At 50.2% G+C, this 17,534-nt stretch overlaps 1 protein-coding gene and 1 non-coding gene across 4 annotated transcripts in view; one reads left to right on the forward strand and one right to left on the reverse strand.

The window, feature by feature from the left end:
• ITSN1 (intersectin 1) overlaps positions 1-17,534 on the forward strand; it is a 212,381-nt gene that overhangs the window by 183,656 nt on the left and 11,191 nt on the right. For 2 of the 3 annotated variants that reach the window (XM_072806828.1, XM_072806829.1), the window contains 4 exons: positions 1,113-1,219; positions 8,142-8,325; positions 10,869-10,967; positions 16,357-16,524. In XM_072806828.1, coding sequence (XP_072662929.1) covers positions 1,113-1,219; positions 8,142-8,325; positions 10,869-10,967; positions 16,357-16,524 — 558 coding nt within the window. Of the gene's footprint in view, positions 1-1,112; positions 1,220-8,141; positions 8,326-10,868; positions 10,968-16,356; positions 16,525-17,534 lie in introns of those variants that run through there. The other variant, XR_012021338.1, reaches the window with a different exon arrangement.
• Positions 9,011-9,144, reverse strand: LOC140621879 (small nucleolar RNA SNORA70). Its single transcript, XR_012021598.1, has one exon. It is a non-coding gene; the product is annotated as a small nucleolar RNA SNORA70 (small nucleolar RNA).

Consider the following 17,534-nt stretch of genomic DNA (forward strand, 5'->3'; position numbering starts at 1 on the left):
TAGGGCTGGATGGGAGGGTCACTCAACAGTTTGAAAAGTGCTATAACAGTTGTGAAACTCCTGCCATCCCCCCCCCCCCCACCTCCCACCATCTAACTGCTGTGCAACCATCTCCTTGGGCCCCAGGAAAGCCACCACCCAGCTGCCCTGTGTTGAATGAGAATAGGAGGTAGGATGGGTTCCTGATCCAGGAGGCCACCATTCCTGCATTAGGACATGTTAGTGAACACTCAAAAAAGGCGCCCCTTCCTCAGGACGCTTGACTGTCACTTAAATGCACAACCTAGGATGCCTAGGATGAGAGTGTCACTGCCCTGAGACGTGGCCCTTGTGTGCAGTGGGCTGGCATATGCCAGCTTCAACGTCAGCCTGAGAATGCATGAAGAATAGGGCTCCCAGGGGACAGCCCGAGCCTGACCACGTTTATTTCAATGATAGGCTGTCCCCTGTCTAAAGACCCTTCAGAAGAGCAGCCCACCTCCGGTGGTAGACAATGACCTCCTTGGAGGCAGGGCCTCACCACCAGGTGGGGCTGGGCCGAGAGCTGTGATGCACCCCGAGCCACCCAGCCACACAGAGCTTGGAGCCTGGGCAGGCTCGTTCCCTTCCCGGAGCCACAGCCAGTCCTTACCCGAGGCCCACCCAGCGCAGGCCGAGCCTAGCCGAGCTGCAGAAGCCTCCACCCAGGCTCTCTGGTGGAGGCCCTGCTGCCCACAGCTGCTCCCTTAAGGATGCCCCAGGCTTGTCTGGGCAGCAGATCCTGCCACGTGCATCCTGAAGCCCCCACTCCCCCCCACTCCCCTCCCCTGCTCCCCTCAGTGGGCAGATACGAGTGTGCATGACTGCACAGGCCTCTCACCTTTGTCCTGCTGGAGATAAGGCCCATCCTCTGGAGTTCAGCTGCCCCCCCCTTTGTTGAACAGTGCACACCTGCTGGGGACCCCCCCAACCGCTCAGGCAGGCAGAGGAGGGGCCGTCTGCTGCAGAAGCTGCGGGAAGGCGGGGGGCCAGCTTCCGGGCCTCCCCCCAGCCCCCACAAGGGCGCAGACGCGTGTTGGAGTTGTAAAGCTAACTGTTTGCTTTCTGAACTGCTTCGTTTTCTGCACCTGTAGATCTTTCAGAAACCCCTGATGGAGTCTGAGCTGCTGACAGAAAAAGAGGGTGCTATGATTTTTGTTAACTGGAAGGAGCTGATTATGTGTAATATCAAACTATTGAAGTAAGCCTCTCCCCGCTAACCCCAGCCTCGCTTCGCGCCCCCCGCCCAAGGCTCTCACACACTAGAACTTTTGTGTGGGTGCGTCCGTGTGTCCCCCATGCATGCCGCCCCGTGTGTCTCTCCCCGCCTCTTTTGCTCATTTCCACTCACAAGCACCATGGCTCCTTTGTGCCCCCGATGCTTTCCAGAAACATCCACCCCCCCACGCCCCCTAGTCTGTCACTGCAGAGAGTTGAATGCCAAGGTCCTGCTTGTACCGGGGTCTAGGGACTCTGGAGCGGGGCCGGGGGTGGCTCCTGACCGCGGATCTGCTCCTTCCTAGGGCCTGGGCAGCTCCCCACTCCCCTGCCCACAGACCCGGGGGTCCTGGGGCGAATGTTCCTGTGGGACCTTCTTGGCTCCTGCAGGTGGAAAAACAATAGGAACATTTGCTGCCCATCAATTTCCTCAGATCCACGCCCCGAGAGGATGTATATATTAAAGATTTTATTTATTTATTCATGAGAGACACAGAGAGAGGCAGAGACACAGGCAGAGGGAGAAGCAGGCTCCATGTAGGGAGCCCGATGCGGGACTCGATCCCAGGACCCCGGGATCACGACCTGAGCTGAAGGCAGAGGCTCAACCACTGAGCCACCCAGGCGTCCCTGGAGCTGCTTATATTTTATTCCCATTTCAGTTTCCAGAGGCAAAGTGCAGGGCCAGAGAGGAAGCTCTGGGCCTGGAGTCAGCAGACCAGTTCCCTGTCCTTCCTTTCTGACCCTCTGGGTCCCCAGCTGTGAGGTCAGGGGAGGGAATTATGTCATCACGAGGGTCCCTTCCAGTTCTACAAAGAATCCCCCACATCGGGGCCCAGGGGGCCATGGTTTGGAACATCCCTGGCTAAGAACACGGAGTAGACCCAGGTCCGCGGGGATACAGCCAGCCTGGGAGGACCGTCCTCCGCTGGGCCCAGGGGTGGAGAGCAGCCCCGGGAGCTGGCGTCCCTTCCTGATCAAGACATTCACAGAACGAGCAAGTAGCCATTTCCTACATGTGACCCCTTGTTCTTATAAATCCCGGTCCCCACTTTCCTGAGTGTGTGTTTGGGGGCAGTTGAGGGATGGAGAGAGAGCTGGATGTGAAGCAAAACTATGACACCTGCTTTCTCTGTGCTCTGGAGAACTAATACTCAGAGGGGACCCCGAGGGGTGCTTGGAGAAAGTATTTCCATCCTCCTCCTCCAGAACGATGCTATGGAAGCTTCTGGGTCAGGCGCTCAGGCTCACACCTTGCTCTGGCCCTACTGGCTGTGTCTCTGGGCAAGTCACTTAGGCTCTCTGGGTCCTCAGTGTCCTCGTCTGTGAAATGGGGATGATAAGTGTACCTCCTGCATCGGGTGGTTATTAGGGGGTCATTAGATGACAGGTGCCTGGCCTTGGAGAGAGGCCGCCCTATCCCCTGGGGCCGGGGAGCTGGCAGCCCCTGACCCTAACACACGCTCAGCCTAAAGGGCTGGAGACAAGTTGTTCCAAAATAGACACAGAAGTTGTCTGTTGAAAATATTCCTACAAGTTAACACCCCCGCCTTGGGCAGCTGTCAGTGGGGGGTGGGCAGGTGGGAGATGTGTCTGATGTGCCCAGGTCCCCCCACCACCTGCCCATCGGGGAAGGTCCGACTGAAAGCGCTGCTGGCATCGCCCCCCCCGTACCTTTCCGTGGTCCCCCCACTTCACCCTCCCTCCTGTCATGTCAGGGAAACAGAAGCCCCTTCCCGGAGCCCTGTCCTGGCCAGGCCCGTGTGCTCCTTCCTCCCATTGGCTCCGATGTGCTCCAGGGCCCTGTTTCCACTGGGGGAGCCGGGCTGGGAGAGGGCCAGTGCCTCACGGCACACACCAGGCAAGCCGGGCCCAGGCTGCTCTGTGGGTGACCCGCGGACGTCCCAGCCAGGGCTGCCCACCTCCGGAAAAGAATGTGGAAGCAGGAGGCAAATGCCCTAAGATTTTTATTTTTATTTTTAAAAAGATTTTATTTATTTATTCATGAGAGACACACAGACAGAGGCAGAGACACAGGCAGAGGGAGAAGCAGGCTCCATGCAGAGAGCCTGATGCGGGACTCGATCCCGGGACCCCGGGATCACGGCCTGAGCCAAAGGCAGATGCCCAACCACTGAGCCACCCAGGTGTCCCTGTCCTAAGTTTTTATCTGGGCTCCAGCATCTTCTAACTTGTTCTGGGCAGTTTTCCTTGGACCCCTTGTTTTGGGGCCTGTAAAAGTGCAGTCATGGTGCTCGCCCTGTGGGGCATGCGGGGGTATTCTGAGGAGCCAGGAGGTCGGCCGTACTACTGGCCCGCTGTCAATCATGTCCATGTACCCCGACAGCACCCTCTCCCCTCACGGTGTCCCTGAGCTCTGTCCCCTTCCTCTGTCCCCATCAGTTAATTTGGGTGAATTTTCTAATAGTTTCCTATTCTAGAAAAAATATTTATTAGGAGCCTCCTGGGGGCCTGATTTCTTTTGCTTCTCTTCAATACGTTAAAATTTTAATTTATTTTTTAGTTAAAAAAATTTACACATACAGAAAAATGAAAAGAATTATGGGGTGAGCGCCCATATTGTAGATTGTACCAGGAACATTTTGCTATGTTCCTTCATTGCATCACCTTAATTTCCTCATGCAAAGGAATGACCCCAATGATGGGGAGATTCTAGGGCTCCTTGCAGGCTGGCAGAGGAAGGCGTGTTTGGATAGAGAGTATGAGGCAGCCCTCCCTGCATGGTCACTAGTGAGCAGCTGCATATCTGGCCTTCCTGACCCAAGAGCCAGCGACTCCTTGTGCTTGGTGGGAGTGGGGAGGACATGGGACTTAGGAAACAGATAAAGAAGAAGTAAATAAATGAAAATAAAGGGGTGCTAACTGGGGCCTAGGGACTTCCTACTAATAAGGCCTCTGGTTGGCAGTTAGAACGGATGATTCGGGATCCCTGGGTGGCGCAGCGGTTTGGCGCCTGCCTTTGGCCCAGGGCGCGATCCTGGAGACCCGGGATCGAATCCCACATCGGGCTCCCGGTGCATGGAGCCTGCTTCTCCCTCTGCCTGTGTCTCTGCCTCTCTCTCTCTCTGTGTGACTATCATAAATAAATAAAAATTAAAAAAAAAAAAAAAGAACGGATGATTCACTCTCTTACTGGTGAGCTGTGAAATTTGCTTTTAAGAAGCAGAGGAGGGGGATCCCTGGGTGGCGCAGCGGTTTGGCGCCTGCCTTTGGCCCAGGGCGCGATCCTGGAGACCCGGGATCGAATCCCACGTCAGGCTCCCGGTGCATGGAGCCTGCTTCTCCCTCTGCCTATGTCTCTGCTTCTCTCTCTCTCTCTGTGCGACTATCATAAATAAAATAAAAATTAAAAAAAAAAAAAAAAAGAAGCAGAGGAGGGAAGAAGGATCTTTTCACAGTAAGAGCAGGTGTCTCGGCCCAGCTGTCAGAAGTGATAGCAGAGGGGATGCAGACGTGACGTAGGGCCATGCAAACCCAGGTCCTGGGAGATGTTTGCCTTTAATCAATCTCCTTTCCTTCCTCCTTGCTTGGAGAAAAATGAAGGAGCATCTAAAAAAAAAAAAGTGACCTTTTTAACTTAATTAAGATAGACATAATTTTATTTATGTATTTTTTAATTAATTAATTTATTTTTAAATATTTCTTTTCCAGTTTTGATTTCCTTATGGAAACACATATTTCAACAGTTTTCTTTTTTTTTAAGATTTTTATTGATTTATTCTTGAGAGACAGAGAGAGAGAGGCAGAGACACAGGCAGAGGGAGGAGCAGACTCCATGCAGGGAACCTGACGTGGGACTTGATCCCGGGACTCCAGGATCGCGCCCTGGGCCAAAGGCCGGCACTAAACTGCTGAGCCACCAGGGCTGCCCTATGTATTTTTTTTAATGATTTTCTTTATTTGAGAGAGAGAGAGAGAGAGAGAGAGATAGCCAGAGAGAGAGAGGGAGAAGCAGGTTCCCCGCTGAGCTGGGAGCCCCACACAGGGCTCGATCCCAGGACCCCAAGATCATGACCTGAGCCAAAGGCAGATGCTTAACAGACTGAACCACACAGGTGCCCCCAGACATACTTTTTTTTAAAGCAGAAAACAAATACAAGGAGTAACCTAGCTCGGGGATAGAGACAGGGTGGAGGGAAATTTGGGCTGGGGGGGGCGGGAGGGTGAGGTGGGGCACGGAGATGCCAGGAGTGGTGGCAGGGAGAGGAGCCGCAGGCAAGGGAGAGGACAGAGAGAAGTCGAGGTGGCAGGAGCACCCAGGGAGGGGAGCACAGGGTCTGGGTGCTGTGCCCGATGCCCCAGGCTCGCTGCTTACAGACCGCGAGCCCTGGCCTCACAGCACCTGGGTTCGAGCACAGCTTGGGTCAGTATCAGTCGCGGGAGTTTGGTCAAGTCACTGGGCTTCCGCCAACAGCCAGTGGGGAGAATAAGCAATGGACGTACAAGGGGGTTTGACCCAAAGGATGCATAGGACGTCAGGCCAGCGCTTGCTTGGTGGACTTCAGAGGGTCAGGAGCACTCATGCACCCAGCAAACAACTGAGCACTCTTTGAAATGCTCATTAGCTGATTGATTACCCTGGCCGGTCAAGGCCTTGACCCAGGAAGGTTAGATGAGGTGATGACCCAGGTTGCCAATGGGTGGAGCTGTGGCGACTGAGTCACATGAGCCCCGAGCCCGGTGACACCCTCTTTCCTTCCTTCCTTCCTTCCTTCCTTCCTTCCTTCCTTCCTTCCTTCCTTCCTTCCTTCCTTTCTTTTCTTCTTTCCTTCCTTCCTTTCTTTCTTTTTTTTTTTTAAGATTCTATTTATTCATGAGAGACACACAGAGAGAGGCAGAGACACAGGCAGAGGGAGAAGCAGGCTCCCTGTGGGGAGCCCAATGTGGGACTGGATCCCAAGATCCCGGGATCATGAACTGAGCTAAAGGCAGATGCTCAACCACTGAGCCACCCAGGTGTCACTGACACCCTTTTTTCAAATCCACTGAGGCCCGGTCCTTGAAAGTCCTGCCTGTGCAATAGAACATCCCAGGAGGATATCAGCAATGGAAGCTAACAGGTGCCTGGTCCATAGTAGGGGCCTGACTGTAGACCTGTCCCCTGGTTGGACAAGTTGAGTCTGTCCAGGACAAGTTCCTCCAGAACCCAGGCACTGGTTTAGCTTTTTCAACACAATGGCCATGTGTTGCCCTTTCTTCTTCTCCTTGTCTCCTCCATGATTTTTTAAAAGCAAAAGAGTCGCGGGGAGGGGAGGAGGTTTGAGGGTACTTCCATTCCCTTAGAGAAAGACTATTTTGTTCCTCTTCATACAAAAATGATGGAACGATGGAATTTCTTCCAGTTTCCATCCATAGCAAGTTTATACCATGGTTACGTAGGGCTCCAGTTCCCCAGAATTGGGGGTGGCATCACCCTTGAGCAAATTTCTACATGTTGGGAGGTATTCCATCCCGACCCCCTCAGTGAGCAGTGGCCATTCAGCCCCTCACACACCAAGCAGCTAGTGCTGACCAGAGCCTCTCCCTACAAGGGCATCTGCCTGAGATGGAATTTCTTATTGCTCAGACCGCGTAACTTACTGTCCCCTAAAATTTCTCTCCTTGACCGGTTTGCCCAGTCCAAGGATTTTTCCTTTAGCCAAAAAATGGAGGAGGAAGAAAGTAAAGTGGTCTGAAGTTTTGAAAGGCTAATGCTAGTATTGCAAAGCTTCCTTGGAATTCTCATAGAGCCCTATCCTTCCCTCGGGGCTTCTCCAACATGGCCAGGAAGGCGGTCAAAGGAATTTCTAATAACAACCTCCCAACCTTATGTTAAAATCATATGCCATTCTGTTGTGTTTGTCCATCCATCCATCCATCCATCTGTCTGTCCATCCATCCATCCATCCATCCATCCCTCCCTCCCTCCCTTCCTCCCTCCCTCGGGGAGGCAGAGCACAGTCATGGCCTCCCAGGTTGTGGCTCTGCCCTCGTAGCACATGGCTGTCATTGCTGGGTAGAAGCTCAGTGACGTGCCCTTCTAGGGGCTGATGTCAGGAGGTCACACACTGGAGCTCTGTGGGGGGAGCACAGTCCTGGCTCTCACGGCCCGGAACGCCTCAGACTGCAGCCGGATCCCAAAACAAATGCTTCCCAGTCCCTTCAGCCTCTTAACAGCTCCCAGGATATGAATCGTTTGGGTTCATTGGCCCATTATCCTATAAACAGGCTTCTCTCCTCGGAACTCCGTAATCCCGGCACCTTCAAATTAGCCACAGCGATGAAGCAGTGCTCGGCACAGAGAGTTCAGACAATCATTTATACCTGGCTTTGGTGAACAACATGGGATTAGTTTTCTGTGGCAGTTGATTTACCGTCTTGATTATGTTCTGTTGAGTCTGAAAATGAGCCTCCGTGTCCCTTGGCCACAGTAGCCTCCCACGGGTGGCACTAGCCCAGAGCAGACTCAGCGCCGGGGCCACGCTAGCCTGGGACTTCTGCCACAAATAGTCCATAAAATAAGACATCAACACAGAGATCCTGTCTGGGTTATGCAAGAAACAAGTCCCTATTTCTCCATGAGAAAAAAAATAAAAAAAGATTTCATATAAATAAATAAATAAATAAATAAATACATAAATAAATAAATAAATGAATAAATAAATAAATATTTCTCATGCTGACTTGTTCGGCAAAGATTTCTTTGAAAAGTTTTTATTCCCAAGAACCAGCAAACAGCCATCCTGCCCAAGAAAAATGCCCGGGTGACAGCTCCCTGTAGCACTAGGCCGGTTCCTTCTGTCCCCGTGTCCCCGAGCCCCCTTAGCGCCCCGTGTGCGCCCCGCGGTGTGCCCCCGCGCCGCCTCGAGGTGTGCCGGCCGCTCACCAGCCGTGTCCCCGCGCAGAGCGCTGAGGGTCCGCAAGAAGATGTCGGGGGAGAAGATGCCCGTGAAGATGATCGGCGACATCCTGACGGCGCAGCTGCCGCACATGCAGCCTTACATCCGCTTCTGCAGCTGTCAGCTCAACGGGGCTGCCCTCATCCAGCAGAAGACCGACGAGGCCCCGGACTTCAAGGAGTTTGTCAAAGTAAGGAGCCCCCCACCCCCCCCACCCCTGTCCCCGAGTAGCTGACTTGGGGCAGCTGGGTGTGCGAGGGGCGAATTCAAGCCTGCAAGCGTATTCCTGCTAAGGACGGCCCCCAGGCCCGGGGCTTGGCCGAGGACCAGGGCCCGACAGTGGCCGGCAGGTGTGGCTGTGAGCAGAGGCTTGGAGAGGACAGGCCGGCCCTGCACCTGCAAGCGCTGGTCCGCGGTCCAGGTGGTCCCAGTGCTTTTTTTTTTTTTTTTTTTTTTTGACAGGAAGCAGGATTTATTGGTGGGCATGAATAGGGTTCGGGTGGTGCAAGGTTCTCATGAGTGCAGAGCCCTCCATTTGTCCAAGGGGCCACGACTAGGGATGTATGTGACCCCACAGCCATCTGGGATGAGCCGCTTTTCGGCCACCATATCTTCAAATTCATCCCCATTAAACTTAGTAAAGCCCCACTTCTTGGAGATGTGGATCTTCTGGCGGCCAGGGAACTTGAACTTGGCCCTGCGTAGGGCCTCAATCACATGCTCCTTGTTCTGCAGCTTGGTACGGATGGACGTGATGACTTGGCCAATGTGGACCCTGGCTACTGTGCCCTGGGGCTTCCCAAAGGCACCTCGCATACCTGTCTGCAACCTAGATTGGAGATAGCTTGATGTCAGACCTCGAAGTCACCACCAAGGGCTGTCTCCAAGGCCCCTTAGGGCAACCCATACAATCAACAGGCTGCATACGCTACCAAGGAGGCTACTGTTTGCAGCCATGGCACACTGGGCCCCCAGGGAGAAAGAGCACAGTCGGCTTAATTGGCTGCAGACACGGTGCTACCTGGATGCAGGTTTAAATCATCCGTCTCATTTGTCAGGCTCGGTGGGGCTGGTGCATCTCAGGTTCCCCCTTCCGTTTGGTCTGAGCACCTCCCCACGCCCTGTTCTTTGCTGCAGAGGGAATGGCCAACGGATCCCAATGGATCCTTTGTCCATTTCCCAGTTGGTTCTTGTCATTGGCTTCAGGCTCTGAGAAGTGTTTGGGGCTGAGGGTGGGATGCCAGGACCTCTGCCCCGGGGGCAAAGGGGGTCTTGAGAGCTGTGTGTCCCCACAAGGGACATCTGGGGAGGTGGGCCCCATGCTGCTGGAGGCCCCAGGGCCTGGGACTTGGCCTTGGCCAGGGTGGGTCCCTGCTGGCCCCACTGGCCCACTCTACAGCCCCCAAATCTCCCAGAGAAAAAGACCACAGGAAAAGCATCAAATAACTGCTGCTGAGCCTCAGTCATATTTTGGTGAATAGAGCAATCATACTAACAGCAGGCTTCTCTTTGTACCTCGTGCATTTGGGGGCAGGCCATTCCCTCCTCCTCCATAATCCCGTGAATTATGGGAATCCACGGGAATCCCAGTGGAATTCCCATAATCAGTGGTATCATAATCAGTGGAATGACCACTGTGAGATACAAGGGTGGTCTCTCCTTGACCGAAGCATCCCACAGGCCTGTTCTCTCTTTCTCACCTGGTGTTTCTCAACGTGAAAGCGTTGATTCACTATCCAATTAATAGAGGGCGTTCTAATGTCATTTGAAGGGGAGAGATACGGTAAGAAGCAGGCCCAGGGTGATCCAGAGACTGGAGAGCAGATGGTGGGCCACCTGGCTTTTCAGCCAACGGCCAGTCCTCCGCCGGCACATGGCAGGCTGAGTTCATCACTGGTTGCACTTGAACTTGAGGGAGATGCTGACACCATCCAGGGCAGGGGGCTTGTTTTCCCTCCCTCATCACCTCTCCTCACCTCATCCCTGCGGGGGTCTGACACACCTTTGCCAGGTTTGAGGTGTTCCTGGAATGATGATGTCCAGGCAGGAGCAGGTTCAGGCGCTGACACTTACTTCTCAGGACCTGGGGCCCAGGTCAGGGCAGCTGCCCGATTCTAAGGCGTTCAACTTGAGGACTGAGTCACCTCGTAATCCCTGTGATTTACGGATGGGATCATCTTTGTCGAGTTGACAAAAGGTACAGGCGATCTAAGCCGGGGACAAGCCGCAGGCCTTGAGACTGTAGTCCTCCCCCGCCTCGTGTCTCAGCTCCACTGTCCCCACCTGCCCGGGGCTCCCAGGGGTGTGTGCAGGCTCCATCTGCACCAGGCAATGAGATTTAGCCCTTCTGGCATCTCTGGGACTGAAGGGACATTTCTATTCTAACTCTATGGTCTTGTGTCTCGCTCTTGGGACTGTTAAAACGGTCTGACAGTAACAAGAAATGCTCTCTGGAAAGACAGACTCTCGCTTCTGTAAGGGGGGGACCATGTGTCCCAGGGAGCGTGTGCTGAATCTGCAGAGCAGAGGTTAACCCTGGCGGCTGAGTCACATCTACGGGCCTCCGACCTCCATCTGGGGCCAGAATAGTGAGTCAGGCTCTTCCAACTCCAGGCCCCTCTATTCTCGTTCTCGTCCAGATAAATGAGACAATGTGACGGGTGGGGAGTTGATGTCACTGACCAGATTTTTCAGATTTCTTAAGTACATTAAAAAAAAAATCTCTCATTTCAGAGGCTGGCAATGGACCCTCGATGTAAAGGGATGCCACTCTCTAGTTTTATCCTGAAGCCTATGCAACGCGTAACGAGATACCCACTGATCATTAAAAATGTAAGTACCCATCTTGCCTTTTCAAGCAGAGAAATGCTTTCTCAGCATTTCAGGGACCCGGGGTCATGGGCAAGTTCTCCAGCCAATGCACCTGGTATCTGTTGCCTAGAATCATACACCAAGGGGATGTTGGAAGCATCTGCCCGGTAACTCAGAAAGAAAAACTGTTTATGGTGAAAAGAGCTAATAATATACAGTCTTAAGCTCTGAGACCCAGTGGTTTTCACCTCATAAGTTGGAAAATGAAATCTTCGTTCTTTGGTTCTTTTCCTAATAGAGGTATAATGCCCTCGTGCCTTGATTTTCCCAGGAAGGAGAAAGAAATGTCATGCCTACTACCCATCTTCAGAAAGCCATTGTGAAGCCAATACCAAAAGAAAAAAAAAATAGGATTTCAGTGTCTCTCTCTGTAATATGAGTGAGCAGACTCAGACATATTCTGAGCCTGTGATTATATAACCACAGGGGGCATACCTCCTGGAGAGAGGTTTTAGGTCTGGTTCCCCACACCCCCTTTTAAAAAGATTTTATTTATTTATTCATGAGAGACACAAAGAGAGGCAGAGACATAGGCAGAGGGAGAAGCAGGATCTCTGCGGGGAGCCTGATGTGGGATTCGATCTTGGGACCCCGGGATCATGCCCTGAGCCGAAGGCAGACGCTCAACCACTGAGCCACTCAGGCGCCCCTGTGGCTCCCTTTAATGGAGACTTTAGAAATCCATATCTGGGTATTGAGGTGCTCATTGCTGTTAGAGTGTTACTGCTTTTTGGGTCCCTCAGTGGCAGAGTCAGGAATATATGTATATATGTATGTTATATTCATACACACATACTTTTGTTTAAGTGTACACACATACATTTATATTTATTTCTAGATCAATTCATGTAGATAATAATGCATATTAAAACCCATGAGTTCATACTGATACCTCTTATTCTTTTTTTATTTTTTAAAGATTTTATTTATTTATCTGAGAGAGAGAGAGAGGGAGAGAGAGAGAGAGAAAGAGCACAAGGAGAGGGAGTGGCAGGCAGAGAGAGAGGGAGAAGCAGACTCCCCACTGAGCAGGGACCCTGATGTTGGGGCTGGATCCCAGGACTCTGAGATCATGACCTGAGCCGATGGCAGACGCTTAACTGGCTGAGCCACTGAGGTGCTCCTCTTTTTTTCTTTTAAAAGATTTTATTTATTTATTTGATAGAGAGAGAGAGAGAGAGAAAGAGAGAGAGCACAAGCAGAGGAAGTGGCAGGGAGAGGGAGAGGGAGAAGCAGGCTCCTTGCTGAGTAGGGAGCCCAATGTGGGACTCGATCCCAGGACCCTGGGATCATGACCTGAACCGAAGGCAAATGTTTCACCTTCTGAGCCACCCAGGTGCCCCAGGAAGAGAATATTAAAAGGTGGCCAGTTACAAGATACATATGAAAACCACAAAAGTACTAAGATGAAATACCGTTTATGATGCTAAGGTGGAGAAATTCTTAGCGTGGCACTAAGGGCAGAAATTTAAAAGATTTAGGGTTGTAGCGAACGTAAAAAATATTTTATTCTGGAAACAACCTAGATATTAGATAAAGCAAATAAATTACAGTAGGTCTGTACTCTGAAAATATTTTGAAAAATACAGAGACTTCTATGTATGTAAAAAAAAAATCATGAGACATCTTACAGTGCGGTTCATTTTGTCAAACAGAGGAAAAATGAGATGTGATTATTGAATGTGTACAGAGCATCTAAAAGGAGTTCAAGGGATGCCCTTCAGTGTTACCTGGTTACCTCTGGGGTAGGATAATGAGAGGGGAACTTCCACATTTGCTCTATGTACTTCTGTATTCTTTGAATCTTGCATATCAAGAATGTGTTAATATGCTATTTGCATAAGCATTTTTCTTAAAAATTTCTGTGTGACAAAATATAATGAACAATAATGAAAGGCAAATGATAGGTGTAAGCTGGGTAACCACATTTCAGACTGTAAGTAGGATATGAAATATCCATAGATTACCCATCTATACCTATGTATGTATGTATCTATCTATCATCTATGTAAGGCAACTTACAGCTCAAGAAGAAAAAAATACTCCAATTGGAAAATAGGCAAAATACACAACTAGATATTTCTGACAGGCAGTGTAGAGTAGCGGTGAAGAACACATAGTCAGGAGCCAGGCTGCTTGGGTTTAAATCTCAGTACCGCTGCTACGTGCCCTTGAGGTACAATGCTCCTTTCTGAGCATCAACTTCTTCAGTAAATTAGGGACACTAATAATACCTACTGCAAAGGGTTATGAGAATTAACCAAGGTAGTATATGGAAAGTACCTGGCTCCTACTAAATAGTACATAAACATTAGCTTTATCATTTAGTACACTTGTATACTAAATATACAAAAAGCTTAAGTTAACTATGTAATAAAAGAGATGCATAACAAAAGAAGAAAATACCTTGTTTTGGGCTTGCCAGATAGGCATATCTTGAAAATGTAGGTCGCCAGGGTGAGCAAAGATGCTGGTCGAAGGTAGAGTGGATCAGCCTTTTGGAGGGTGATGGACAGATCAAACTGCAGATTCTCTTGGCTGAACGCCTCCCCCTCTAGGAATTTATTCTGCAAAAATAATCTCAGAAATATTGAAAAATTAAGAACACTATGAAGCTGTATGGGAAGGGAAATATTTAAATGCCAGGTAGTTCATCCTTAGAATGATATATCATAGGGTCCTTAAAAGTGGTTCACTGGTTGAGGGTCCTGGAGTCAAGTCCCGTATCGGGCAGGGAGCCTGCTTCTCCCTTTGCCTATGTCTCTGCTGCTCTCTCTGTCTCTTCATGAATAAATAAATAAAATATTTGAAGGAAACAAATGATAGCATAGGTCCACATAAAATGGACATCAAATGACATAACTTATGAAGTGGAGAAAAAACAGGGTGCAAAATGGTACAGTGTAGTGTGGTAGTATGGTTCAGTTTTTATTTTCTAAAAAGTGTGTGTGTGTGTGTGTGTGTGTGTGTGTGTGTGTAGGCAAAGCATTTGACTAATATATAGAAATTCTCTCCAGATGGGGAGATTACGGATGATTTTTAGGATCTTCATTACTTCCCGAATTTTCTGAATTTTGACACTCTGATAATTAGAGAAATTAATAAGCCCATTTTCATTTTGAAGCAAAATAAAACAAACTGTTTGAACTAATACACAAGTTCAGTAAAATTGTAAGATAGAAAATCAATGCACAAGTATCTGTTACATTTCTAAACACTAATAATGAACCATCGGAAAGAGAAATTAAGAAAACAATCCCATTTACAATTGCATCAAAAAGCATACAGTAAATTGGTGCAGGCACTATGAAAAATAGTAAGTAGATTCCTCAAAAAATTAATAATAGAACTATCATATTCAATCCAGCTGTTCCACTTCTTGGTATTTACTTGAAGAAAATAAGAACACGAATTCAAAAAGATACATGCATCCCCATGTTCATCACTGCCTTATTTATAATAGCCAAGACATGGAAACAACTTATCCACTGATGGATGAATGGATATAAAAATTGTGATGTGAATATATGTTATATATATGTTGAATGTATATAATGTAATGTATAATGGAATATTATTCAGCCATTATAAAACAGTGAAATCTTGCCATTTGTGTCAACAGGGATGGACTCTGGAGGCATTAGGCTAAGTGATAAAACTCAGATACAGAGGGACAAATACCATACAATCTTTCTTAAATTTGGAATTTTTTTTTTAAAGATTTTATTTATTTATTCATGAGAGACACAGAGAGAGGCAGAGACATAGGCAGAGGGAGAAGCAGGCTCCATGCAGGGAGCCTGATGCAGGACTCAATCCCAGGACCCCAGGATCACGCCCCAGGTCAAAGGCAGATGCTCAACCACTGAGCCACCCAGGGATCCCCTTAAATTTGGAATCTTAAAAAAATTAATAAAAAAACCCCCCGCAGGTTCATAGACACGACAGATTAGTGGTTGCCAGAGGCAGGGGTAGGGGATGGTATAAACAGGTAAACTATTTTTGTGGGTTTTTTGTTGTTGTTGTTGTTGTTCTTAGTTTAAATAAATTGAAGAAAAAGAAAAGAAAAGGAAGCCAAACCAAAACCAAAACAAAGGAGTTGGCAAAAGCCAGTTGTGTGGGCTAAAAATAAAATAAAATAGAGCGGTCTAGAGCGGTAGTCCTTAGACTTGCCTGCACGTTAGAACCACCTGGAGAGCTCTAGAAAATTGCTACATGGGAGCCCCCCCACACACACACACACCCGGGGCTATGGTCGGGGATGAGACATCAGGAGTTTCCAAAGGGATCCTAACACAGCTAGGATTGGCCTGGAGGGTGGGGCTGTTGTTGGAGATGACTGGGGGACACAGGACCCAGGATGTGCATTTTTCTCAATTTAGGTGCTTACCTGGGACTTTATGCCAAAGGGTATCTTTGAGGTGAGATATTATTCATGCTTAGGTCCATTTGAATTATTTGTATGAGGACAAGGCCTAGGCAGGTACACCTTCTGCATCCCCCGTGCATTCCAAAGCTGGCTCAGAACCTTTCTTCACGACTGCTCCTAATACCCGAAGTCCTTTGAGAATCTGATGGTAACGACTCTCATTTGTTGGGCACCTTCTAAGCGCCAGGTACTTTGCGGGGTGCATTGCCGTATCAAATCATTTACCCCTCAGCTACCCTTATAGAGGAGGTACGATGAGAATCCCCATTTTTCCTATAAGGAACCTGAGGCTCAGAACATTTGTGGGACTGGCCCATAGCACGGCTGGTCACTGGCAGAACACAGATTTTTTTTTTTAGGATTTTATTTATTCATTCATGAGAGACACAGATAGAGAGGCAGAGACACAGGCAGAGGGGGAAGCAGGGTCCCCACGGGGAGCCCGATGTGGGACTCGATCCTGGGATGCCAGGATCACAACCTGAGCGGAAGGCAGATGCTCAACCGCTGAGCCACCCAGGCAACCCGGGGGCACAGATTTTAACGCAGGAAGTGTAGCTCTAGAACTGGCACTCTTAGCCTCCGGCTCCGAGTGTTTTGCACGGAATAAACGCGCATTTGCTCAGATGTGTTCCAGAGTGCGCAGACCTAGCAAAGAGCCATCTCTAGGAGGGAGATGTGTAAGGCTGCATCCTGGTCACCCTCGCAGCAGCCACCCCCGCCTCGACCCCCAGGTATATATAAATCGTGTGTCATTCCCCTGCCTCCCCAGGGGACCCTGCCAACCACCAGTGGCTGCAGCTGCGGTTCCCTGCGTGGGCACCCATCGGGAAAGGTGGGTGCCATGCTCACCTCTGCGGGGCCCACCTGCACCGCCTGAAGCCACTGCCTCCTGTCCCACCCCCACCCCACTCCCCGCAGATCCTGGAAAACACTCCTGAGAACCACCCCGACCACAGCCACCTGAAGCACGCCCTGGAGAAGGCCGAAGAGCTGTGTTCGCAGGTGAACGAAGGGGTGCGCGAGAAGGAGAACTCCGACCGCCTCGAGTGGATCCAGGCGCACGTGCAGTGCGAAGGCCTGTCCGAGGTAGCTGTCTGGGGGGGGGGGGGCCCAGGCTGTGCACCCCCAACCCCAGCCCCCCCACCCCGAGCTTAGCCCTGCAGCCGGCGGGGGTGGGTGGTTGTTGGGGAGATTGCGAGCCGTCCTCTCCAGGCCACCGGGCCGTTCTTTCCAGTTCCAGAAGTTCCTTTATGTCATTAGATCTGCTGGTTTCTCTCTCTCTCTCTCTTTTTTAAGATTTTATTTATTTATTCATGAGACACAAGAGAGAGAGGCAGAGACACAGGGAGAGGGAGAAGCAGGCTCCATGCAGGGAGCACGACGTGGGACTCGATCCCGGGTCTCCAGGATCAGGCCCTGGGCCGAAGGCAGGTGCTAAACCGCTGAGCCACCCAGGGATCCCTGCTGGTTTCTCTCTTGTGTCTTATTCTCGCACAAGTGGCCATGCTTGTGTGTGTATGTGTGTGTGTGTGTGTGTTTTAACACATTTTATTTATTTATTTTTAAAACATTTTATTTATTTATTTATTCATGAGAGAGAGAGGCAGAGACAGGCAGAGAGCCCGATGTGGGACTCGATCTTGGGACTTCAGGATCACGACCTGAGCCAAAGGCAGACACTCAACCACTGAGCCACCCAGGCATCCCTGTTTTAACACATTTTAAACATATTCCCGCACATTCCAGATCCGATCACTCCAATCCCCGCAGCCCCGGACTCGCTCTGGTCGGCGGCCTCCGCTCCACTGTCTGGGCTGTGATTTCTGATTGTGAGTTCGGGGTGCCCGGGAGCTTTATCTGCGGGACCTTGAGGTCTGAAACAGCATTCCTCCTGCGGGGATTGCTACCGGCCTTACCCTAAATTAAATGTAGAGGGGCTCAGGGATCACACGAGTGTGCGAACTTGGGCCAGGGCCATCTCGCTCTTGCAAATTCTCAGGGGCTTTTTTTTTTTTTTTTCCATCTCACTTATTCCAAGGTCAAAAACAAGCAAGTCGTCTTGTTGCCTTCTGTGCTGGAGTCTACTTGTCATTCCT

The sequence above is a fragment of the Canis lupus genome, chromosome 30 (genome assembly GCF_048164855.1).
Source record: "Canis lupus baileyi chromosome 30, mCanLup2.hap1, whole genome shotgun sequence".
Lineage (NCBI taxonomy): Eukaryota > Metazoa > Chordata > Mammalia > Carnivora > Canidae > Canis > Canis lupus.